The 11090-nt window shown below is 43.1% G+C and overlaps 1 protein-coding gene across 1 annotated transcript; it reads right to left on the bottom strand.

The window, feature by feature from the left end:
* Positions 1–863: 863 nt before the first annotated feature.
* On the bottom strand, positions 864–10258 carry LOC115313962 (cuticle protein 16.5-like). The gene is made up of 4 exons (XM_042290772.1): positions 10096–10258; positions 9721–10044; positions 1124–1579; positions 864–958 (listed from the first exon to the last, which is right to left on the bottom strand). Coding segments are annotated over exons 1-4 (945 nt in total). The 3' UTR covers positions 864–956.
* Positions 10259–11090: the final 832 nt, after the last annotated feature.

Genomic DNA, 11090 nt, shown 5'->3' with positions numbered 1-11090 from the left:
TAATTAAAAACAATTTTGTGGGCGAAAATACATTCCTCAAATTAAGTGTCACGACTCATTTTGCTCATCCTAAGACGTGTCCAGAGCAGGAAGAAAACTACATTCTGCACCGAATGCAGTGTCTCTCAATCAAGCACAAGCGTTTAGTGATTGTGATTACTGCGCTAGTCCAGGGCAAGAATAGTCACGAAATCGACGTTCACAGGCAGACTGGTTAAATAAGTGCCTGTGACAACTTGCGATGCTTTCCAACCTGATTTCCATCCATGTTTTTGCCTGGAACATTCTAAATGCGCGGGTCGTCCAGATTTTCGTAAGTGGTGCGAGTTGCAACAATAAAAAATTCTCGAGCTAGTGCTGCGCGTCTTGATCGTCTTGGTTCTTTGTTGGTCCATACCAAAATGTAAACGACAAAAAAAGCTGCTTGAAGCTCTGTACTTTTTTCACCTATTATGTCCAAGCTGATTAAATTTTTTTTGTGATTATATTTGTATTACATTACTAGAGCCTCGTACACTTAACTCCCGTATATGCGATGGAAAATTAAAATGAGATACCCAGGAACCCGTTGCAGGTGCCCTGAAGTCGCTGACGCATATTTTGAGGAATGTATTTGGAAAGGTATTTGGAGAAGACCAAATACATTTGCTTGTATTTGTATCTTGTACTTAAATGCTTTTTTGGAAATGTAATTACATTTGTAATTAAATACATTTTTTACGAAGTATTTTGTATTTGTATTTCGATACATATTTGCATGTATTTTGCCCATCCCTGGTCGGTATGAAGGTGCACCGACAAGCCCTTTGTTAAAAGACAACTGGCTGGAAACTGTTTCATTGGACAAAATAAAGGAACATAAATGTAACTTAAATTAATTTTATTAAAACATAATAGCCATGGGACCCTGCCCGTCAGGCTCCTAGACGATTTGGAGGTGCTGTCGTTCTTGCAGTTTCTGTAAAGTCATAAGCGAATGTATATAAAACAAGAGGTCACAAATTAGGTAAATGTGTTGTTTGACATAGTGATGATCGTGTTCTATACTTTCATACCTGTCTTATATAGCTGGCCAAAATCAGCCTCAGACTTCATTTTAGTTTAAAATAAACCTTATACTTACACTTCTTCTTGCGGAGAAGGGTGGTGTAGTCGCCGAAGGTGCCAAGGCCATAACCGTAGTTGAGGCCGTAGCTGGCGAGACCGTGTCCATAGCCGTAGTGGCCAAGACCGTAGCCGAGGTGTCCAACTCCGTAGCCGTAGCCGAGAGCTGGGGCGTGAGCAACGGTGGCAACAGCTGGAGCGTGAGCAACGGTCGTCACAGCTGGGGCAGCGTGGTAGGCGGCGACAACTGGAGCAGCGACGTGAGAGGTTGCCACAGTGCGGGTGACGACTGGAGCGGCAGAATAGGTGGCGACGGGGGCAGCGGCGTAGGAGGCGACCCTGGTCACGGCTGGAGCAGCGGCGTAAGTGGCGAAAGTGCGGGTGACGGCTGGAGCAGCGGCGTAGGTGGCGACGGCTGGAGCAGCGTGAACGGTGGCAACCTTGGTGACGGCTGGAGCGGCATAGGTGGCGACGGTGCGAGCAACCGTGGCGACTGGGGCGGCAGCGTAGGTGGCAACCCTGGTCACAGCTGGGGCACCGGCGTAAGCGGCGACGGCTGGAGCAGCGTGGAAGGCGGCAACCTTAGTGACGGCTGGAGCAGCGTAGGAGACAGTGCGAGCGACAGCTGGAGCAGCGACAGCATAGCTAGCGGGAGCGTAGCCGTAGCCAGCGAGACCAGCGTAACCGAGACCATGACCGTAGGTGAGGCCATGGCCGTAGCCGAGGCCATGCCCGTATCCGAGGCCATAGCCGTAACCAAGACCGTATCCCCCGTTGACGAATCCAGCGAAGGCGCTGGTGGCCAGAGCCAAAACAAGGCAAGCACGGATCTGCGCAATATAAAAAAATGGGAGAAGCATTAAATATTAGTCGAACAAATCGATATCTATGAACATTATAACAGCCAATATTTGCTTCACTTCCTTTTTTAGGGTGACTGTTTTTTGTATGAGCTTTTTGCTAACTTGGGACAAATGAACGTCTGTAATAAAGCAGAAATCATTAATTTATAATAGTTTCTTTGTTTTCTAATTAACTTGAGAATTTACAGCTAAAGTTGCCCCACTTTTATTGGTATTCAAACTAGCGTTATCTTAAACCGAGTTGTCGAAAGAACACTCTATCATAATTTACAGGAAAGACGGATAGCTGACACGTACCATGATGAATGTGTCGGTTGTGCCGAAGAAGCTGCAAATGCGGTATCGTGTCTCCGCTCGCTGTTATTTATACCCAAACCGCGAGGAAAAGTCATTTGTAGTACTCGCAAGGAATGTAAAATGGAGAGGGAAACGGAATTGAAGGGGATGTCTAATAGAGTTGCGACCCTTTTAGGAATGTGCTACGCCCATTTTCTTTCTCCGTGTGAAGAAACGTGAAGTCACCCAAATGCACCGGTATATTCTTGTCACAAGCGCAGCCTTCATTCCACTGCGGTCCAAATGAAATAGAAATTAAAGCTATACTCTTTTACAGCATTACTGAGGCTTTCAAATTGTTTAGCGGAGCAGAACCATGATGAGGTGCTATTTTCCTCTTTTATTACAATCACCTCGAGGCATCTTCAAATTGCAATGTGAAAAAATGGTTAAACGGTAATGTGGAATAGTGAATGATGTTTTAGTATATTTAACCTTTTTTTTTGCGCGAGTTTTATTTGTTAGAGACTTTGACCTTCACCTTATGTAGTATATAAATTGGTCATTTCCTTTTGCGTAAGTGTTACTAACAACGCAATTATTGACTTAGATTTCTGGCTATGTTAATAATACAGCTGCGATGTGCTGGACGCAAACCTGCCACCTTCATGTTGTTTCCACTAGTTGAACTGCTATTATGCGTGAATCATCCCTGTTTCATACAATTCAGTTATATTCAGTAATTTTTCATTGTGTTGCGTATAACTAAATCGCATAGAGTATTGTATGCGACTTCCGTGCGGATAGAAGCTCAGGGAGAGGAGGACGCGACAACTCGCGGCGGCAGAAGAATGCCGAGCTCAGGTTGGAACGCATTCCCGCGAGAGCTTAGCGTTCTGGCCTCTGCAGGCGCTCTCGTCTCTTTCTTTCTTCATTTCTACCTGCATTGTGGTGTGAAGGAGTGTGTTGCCAATGCCGAAAATCAGAAAACATGAGCTTCCCATGTAACACCGCCGTGGGTCCCACTTCAGCCGCACGGGGCCAAGTTGCGAAGATGTGGGCTCAAAGGCTGTGAAGCCTGGGCAAGCCCGACTCGGGCAGCCTATGTACAACCCTCGTGGTACCCACCTCATCTCTACTGGGGCCAAAGGCGATATGAGGGCTCAACGGCGGCGAAGCGTGTGTGTGCCCGAGTTCGGCTACCCACGTAAAACACCCTTGGGTCCCACCTCGGCTCTGCGTGGGCCAAGTTAGAAATAGTGTGGGCTCCTTAGTGGCAATGCGCGGGCATGCCCAACTTGGGCTGCCCATGTAAAACCCCCATGGGTGCCACTTTGGCTCCGCAGGGGCCTAGTTAAGAACGGTCTGGACTCCAAGGCAGCAAGACGCCTGCACGCCCAATTTGGACTACCTGTGCAACTCACAAAACGGCACTTTCCGCTGATTTTGAGAATATTTACTGCACTTTCTGGAAATTCAACTTGAGAGATCGGCTTGAATATATACCAAATCTCCGAGAATTGTAATATTAATAGCGAGCAAGGAATTGTAGGCTTTCTAATCTTGATTACTGACATCTGATCGTTGCATATACAATGATCAGATGTCAGCTACCACCTCTGTCTTCGTATTTTATATATAGTTCTCTTTCACTTTTTATTCTGGCTTTGTCCCGTCGCTGTGCACTGTAGGCGGTCAACAGCACGTCAAGCCCTGTATTCAGCTTTTACCCTTGGTCGCCGCCTCCAAGTCTTCTAGAAATAAGATTATTATTATTATTATTTTTATTATTATTATTATTATTATTAATAAGCAGTACCAATTCACTTGGGTGAAAAATGGGAAGCTATTTGCAAGAAAGTCAGGAACCTCGTCACTGGTTTGCATCCACCGGTTGGCCGACCTGGAATTGATTGTGTAACTCTTTTTGTTGCTAAACGGCTTAAAAATACTAGTGGATAACAACCGCGTCAAATAATGGAAGTACAGCTTCGTCAATATTCAGATTTTTCCTCATTTTAACGTTTCTCGGAACCAGCGTGTGATAGTACTCTTGGGTTCTTACATGTAAATATTCGAAGTATTCGTAAATATTGGGACCAGTTTGTTATAACTGTAAACAATATGTCACCACTGTTTGATGTTTTTGTGCTAAAAGAGATCAATGTTAAAGACGATTTCTGTGGTGAGTTCCGGATACCGGGATATAAATCATTCTTTCTTACACGGCCGATTGGACGAGGGGGAGGAATTGCGATATTTGTTACGGACTTGTGGTGTACTGAAACATTTGATGTATAGTTTTGCCATTGCGAGTCTTTGTCTATGAGGCTATGGAATGATAAGTGGTCCTTGATTTTATTAGCTTTTTACAGACCTCCTTCAGTTAATCCTTTAAGATTTTTAGAAGAACTAAAAAATACACTAGGAAATTTTCAGTCTGTCGACATCTGTTTAGTAGGTGATTTCAACATTGATACGCTTCAACCCGCCAAGCCTATTGTATGTGACTATGTGAATCTTTTAGCGCATTTTGGTCTGGAGGAACTGATTTTAGCTCCAACTCGAGAACTCTTGGATAATCACCTTGTGGCCTCGCGTCTGGACCATATAAGCATACGCGCTCCGAATGTTGTTGCAAAATCGGCCGTAATAGAGCAAAAATTAGCCGACCACTACTTTGTGGCGTGTCAGCTTGCATCCCAACTCACGATGAAATCAACAATAGCGATAACAAAAACAATGGAAATAACTGATAAAATTAGATTTGATAATTTGGTTAAAACCTATGATTGGAATAGTTTACTCTCTATTCAAGACTTTGATGAAGTGTACTGTAGGTTTAGAAATATATTTGACTATTTCAAGGACAAATCTGAAAAGGTAATCACTCTGAGGCGGCGTCGTAGCGAACAAGAATGGTTAACGAGTGACATTTTGTCAGCTACCCGCTGTAAAGATGTTCTTTGGGCTAGATGTCGGCGATCTACAACCAATACAAACTTTAAAAAAGAATTCCGTAGTATGCGAAACTGTAACCGCGCTTATTCGATCAGCAAAAGGAACATAATTTCGAGATAATTTTTTTAAAGCAAGGTCAAATATTTCAATGACTTGGAGTTTGATAAATCAATTACGGGGCACGGGTGTAAAGAGATCGATTGATGCCTCCCTAGAGAAATTGTTTGGTAACAATACGACAAAACTAGTAGAGGATTTCAATAAGTTCTTCGCTATATTTTCTGGAGTAGCTCGGGATGATACTATGTTCACAGCAGATTTTCTTGATTCAAATGTTTCCTCGGCATTCCTTCCCGAAATGTCTGAACTTGATCTACGCACTTTGCTTTTTAGTTTCAAACTAACAAGGCGCCCGGTATCGATGGCATCAGTGCAAATGATCTGCGCCGAAATTATGATTCTATAAAACTTGTGCTCCTTCATGTGTTAAATGGTTTCATTTACTCCGGGATGATCCCGGTTGATTTGAAAAGTGCGCTAGTGAAGCTCGTATTTCAGGGGGGAGAGCATAAAAAACTTGACAATTATAGACCAATTACCATTTTGCCCGGTATTGTCCAAATCTTAGAAAAACATATTTTTCAAACTATGACGGCCTTTCTTGATCAGTTGAATATTCTGTCGCCCAGTCAATATGGGTTTGTCAACGGACGTGGGACACAGCCACTTTTGGAAGATTTTGCAGATGAATTACATCTAGCCTTCGAGAGGCATCAGATTGATTGCGCACTTTTTATTGATATAGCAAAGGCGTTCGATTCAGTGAGTCACAATATTTTACTAACAAAATTGCAAAACACTGGATTCCGCGGCCCATTCCTTTCTCTTCTCCGGAACTTTTTAACTGAGAGGACACAGCTAGTTTCTATAGGTAATAGTCGAAGCTCCCGAATTACCTTAAAGGCTGGGGTTCCCCAAGGTTCTGTTTTGTCACCTCTTCTTTTTAACATTTTTGTAAACGTTATGTCTAACTCAGTTTCAACATGTAAATTGTTCCAATATGCGGATGACACAGTGTTGCTTTCAAAACATCTTGATTATCCTGTAGCAATGGCATTACTCCAAGATGACACTTGTCAACTTAATGACTGGTTTAAGGCAAATCGTCTTACGATAAATGCATCTAAAACTCAGCTTGTCGGCTTTCGTAATCCTCTTAAGATGTTAACGCCCAATCATCCTATATATATGCATACCTCTCTTCGTACATCTTGTAACTGTTGTCCCATATCTTATGTAGATCAAGTTAAATATTTAGGAATTCAATTCGAAAGTGATTTGTCGTGGAATTCTCATCTGTCAAAACTTTGTAGACGACTGAGAAATATATCTTGTTTACTGTACAATACCAGATCTTCAATACCTTATTCAACGAAAAAGACAATAGCTCACGCTTTGGCATACAGTGTTTTGCGTTACGGAATAACTATTTTTGGTCACAGCCCAGGACGATGAGGTAAAAAAATAGACTCAGTCTTAAAAGGAATATTTAAAAGCATTGTTTATGGTTCCATATCGCAAACTGAAAAAGAGATCCTAGCAGTCTTGTGCTTGCCATTGTTCCACTCCTTATTGGTTCAGACCGTTGTGTTGAAAAACTTTTGGCGTGATAATTTCAGAGTACCTCCATGTCGTATTTAGATCGCTTCGACAAACCGAGTGCTATGAAATGCCTTTTGTTGTGACAAAATACGGAAAAAGAATTCGGAATTTTTATGTTCCCTATATATCTAATATCCTACCGGACGATGTTTACACTGTGGACTCACCAAACAAACTGAAACGAATGCTCCGATCTAAAAGTGCAAGTTTTTAGCTGTGCTGTGTATGTGCACGCTTGCGTGTGACCATCATCATTTATATTGTGATGTTGTTGAGCTTGGAAGCTTACGTGTGTGGGGAAAGCTTTTTTATCACAAACTATAGGGTCTTGTCCAACAAGCCTTTTGTCTGGTTTTGACAGGCCCGCCTCGCTATGAAGTGAACTACAGGCGTAAATAAACATTATTATTATTATTATTATTATTATTACATTCTTGTTATTCTAATTAAGATTAATATTACTACCACCTCTGTCAGAAGAATTGGCAGTGTGTGGAGTCGTCCTATATGACAGTGTTATCACCTTCTATCATCACAACGTTATCACAATGCTTTCAAGTATCATTAATGTTGACTAGAAATGTTATTGCATAAGGGGCATCCGTAATTGTGTATATGTATTTATCTTCGAGCAACACAAATGCCGTAGTTTTCAAACCAAGGAAGCGTAGAGCAATTAAGAAAGATGGTATGAATACGGGGACAAAAAGAGTACCAAACAAAATATGTGACAATTAAAAATATAGCTTACAATATATTTATACATTAGGGCTAGGTCACATAACGTCATGATGTAAGGTATTTCTGAGATAAATGAATACCGTAATAGAGCAATTCCCTTTTTTTTTTTTAAACGCAGATGTGCTGATATCAAAGTGACTACTTGAAGCGCCTGGCCACATAATGCACGAATTCAAAGTCCGAACAATGCACTAAAAACAATAAAAAAAAATACGCACAACCTCGAACGATAGCTTATGCTCCAATGAAGTTACGCCAAAGAGGATATAGGCACTAGCATTAGACGGTTAGAGTTCCAATAACGTATTTTATTTTACCCTCACTGAGAGTAACCTACATAGCCAAATTTAAAGCGTGCAACACACTTAGTTGTGTTGAGCAACATATACAGAAAGAAAAATAGAGATAGTATAAATGGTTCCCGCACGAGCGGAAACTTCTTAAACAAAATTTGTGTATAATTTATATCGTAGTTTGTCACTGAATAGTTATCGTTACTGCGTTGTACTTTGTTATGACTAAGCGTAATGGACATCAAAAACGCAGGTTGTGTTACTGCACTGGTCATATTGCCGCTCAGCAGCCATGTCGTTTTTGTTTTTTTTTTATATTTGCACGGCTAGCTATTATTTCACCAAATTTACAATATGAACAAATCTCCGATGAAAGACGCGAACTTGCCTCCAACTAAAACTGAAAATATTATGAAATGCACTAGCGATTGGTTGCCACGTTCGGACATCCGTTCAGCGTCGGATGGTATTATAAACTGCATACTAAAATGACTTGACCGTCAAGAGGCTATTTTTGTTCATATGAAAAATAGAAGATGCCGAGAGAGCCGCTTCTGTATATTAGAGTTGACAAATTCGTGCTGCAATAGGCAAAAGACCTGCGCATCTACTTAACTGCAAAGCTCAAAGAGCCAATCATTGTGATCAAGGAAATAAGCTTAGCGAATGATGAGGCGGAACATCCATTTAGACCTATAAATGAAGTCTGCGCTGTGGCATTACACAATGCAAAGCCTCATTTTCGCATTGCACAATGCCACAGCGCACACTTAATTTAAAGGTATAAACAGATGTTCCTCCTCATCATCCGCTGAGCGGACTACCCTGATCTTGATGACTGGATTTTTATGAGCGTTTTGCGGGAAGGTACACGCCCAGGCATTTCTTAGAGTGTAGTGTCGAACAGCTTCTGTAAAGTGTTTTACAGCTTAATGAAGATTACTATTTATTAGAATCGACACTTATGTTTCGTTGTAGGCAATACATATTTAATTACAACACAAGATCACCTAATACTAAAAGAATTCATATATAATAGCGATCGTCATCTTCACCAGGGAAATACAGTTTAACAACATTTCTCACAGCGTATAGTCGCCATGAAGGCGCGCCGACGAGCCCTTTGTTAAAAGACAACTGACTTGAAACTATTTCACTGCGCAAAATAAAAGAAACAAATAATGTAACATAAATTAATTTTATTAAAACAACATAGCCATGGGACCCTGCCCGTCAGGCTCCTAGACGACTTGGAGGTGCTGTCGTTGTTGCAATTTCTGTAAAGGCATAAGCAAATGTATATAAAACAAGAGGTCACAAATTAAGTAAATGTGTTGAGTGACATAGCAATGTGTGTGTTGTATACTTTCATAACTAGTTTATATAGCTGGGCAAAAGCAGCCTCAGACTTCATTTTAGATTCAAATAAAACCTATACTTACACTTCTTCTTGCGGAGAAGGGTGGTGTAGTCGCCGAAGGAGCCAAGGCCATAACCGTAGTTGAGGCCGTAGCTGGCAAGACCGTGTCCATAGCCATAGTGGCCAAGACCGTAGCCAAGGTGTCCAACTCCGTAGCCGTAGCCGAGAGCTGGGGCGTGAGCAACGGTGGCAACAGCTGGAGCGTGAGCAACGGTCGTCACAGCTGGGGCAGCGTGGTAGGCGGAGACAACTGGAGCGGCGACGTGGGAGGTGGCCACAGTGCGGGTGACGACTGGAGCGGCGGCAACGGTGACGACTGGAGCGGCGGCAACGGTGGCGACTGGAGCGGCAGCATAGGTGGCGACGGGGGCAGCGGCGTAGGAGGCGACCCTGGTCACGGCTGGAGCAGCGGCGTAAGTGGCGAAAGTGCGGGTGACGGCTGGAGCAGCGGCATAGGTGGCAACTGGAGCAGCAGCATAGGTGGCGACTGGGGCAGCGGCGTAGGTGGCGACAGCTGGAGCAGCGTGAACGGTGGCAACCTTGGTTACGGCTGGAGCGGCATAGGTGGCGACGGTGCGAGCAACCGTGGCGACTGGGGCGGCAGCGTAGGTGGCAACCCTGGTCACAGCCGGGGCAGCGGCGTAAGTGGCGACGGCTGGAGCAGCGTGGAAGGCGGCAACCTTGGTGACGGCTGGAGCAGCGTAGGAGACAGTGCGAGCGACAGCTGGAGCAGCGACAGCATAGCTAGCGGGAGCGTAGCCGTATCCAGCGAGACCAGCGAAGCCGAGACCGTGACCGTAGGCGAGGCCGTGACCGTAGCCGAGGCCGTGACCGTATCCGAGGCCATAGCCGTAACCAAGACCGTATCCCCCGTTGACAAATCCAGCGAAGGCGCTGGTGGCCAGAGCCAAAACAAGGCAAGCACGAATCTGTGCCATATGAAAAATGGGGGAAGCGTTAATGGTTAGTAGAACAAATGAATGCGTATGAACATTATAGAGAGAATATATTTGCTTCACTTCGTTTTTCTGGGTTACTGTTTCGTTCCATCAGCTTTTTACTAATTAGGAAGAATATATCTATGTGATTAAGTAGAAATCATTACTTTGTAATAGTTTCTTTTTTTCTTATTAACTACAAATTTGCAGCTAAAGTTTCTTCACTTTTATTTGTATCCAAATTAGCTTTAGCTCAAACCGAGCTCTAGAAAAACATTCTTTCATAATTTACAGGAAAGACGGATAGCTTAAACGTACCATGATTGAAGGTGTCGGTTGTGCCGAAGAAGCTGCAACTGTGGTATCGTGTCTCCGCTCGCTGTTATTTATACTCAAGCCGTGAGGAAGAGTCGTTCGTAGTACTCCCAAGGAACGTGAAATGGAGAGGGAAACGGAATCGAAGTTGATACCTAATAGAGTTGCGTCCCTTGAAGGAATGTGATACAACGGTTTCTTTCTCCGTATGAAAGAACGTGGAGTCACCCAAATGCACCCGTAAATTCTTGTCACGAACGCAGCCTTCATTCGTCTGCGGTTTAAATAGGATAAAAATATTACATCACGACTGAGGCCTTCCAACTGGTTTGCGGAGCAGTTCCAGACCATGATTAGGTGCTTTTTTTCCTCTTTTAGTACAACCACCCCGAGGCACGTTTAATTTCTAATGTGAAAAATGGTTAAACGGTAATGGGGAATAGTGAATTCTGTGTTCGTATTTCTACAGATATATATTTTTTGCTCGAGCTTCATTTATTAGAGAAATTGACCTTCA

This window comes from Ixodes scapularis, unplaced genomic scaffold (assembly GCF_016920785.2).
Source record: "Ixodes scapularis isolate PalLabHiFi unplaced genomic scaffold, ASM1692078v2 PGA_scaffold1__304_contigs__length_218370807, whole genome shotgun sequence".
Lineage (NCBI taxonomy): Eukaryota > Metazoa > Arthropoda > Arachnida > Ixodida > Ixodidae > Ixodes > Ixodes scapularis.
This window is presented reverse-complemented; position numbering and strand designations above follow the sequence as displayed.

Coding starts and splice junctions, on each gene's coding strand:
- LOC115313962 (XM_042290772.1), bottom strand. CDS start 10,258: ATGGCACAGATTCGTGCTTGCCTTGTTTTGGCTCTGGCCACCAGCGCC. Junction 10,045..10,095: donor TCACGGTCTCGGCTTCGCTG/GTCTCGCTGGAT, acceptor TCGCTGCTCCAG/CTGTCGCTCGCACTGTCTCC. Junction 1,580..9,720: donor CACTTACGCCGCTGCTCCAG/CCGTGACCAGGG, acceptor CGGTTGCTCGCA/CCGTCGCCACCTATGCCGCT.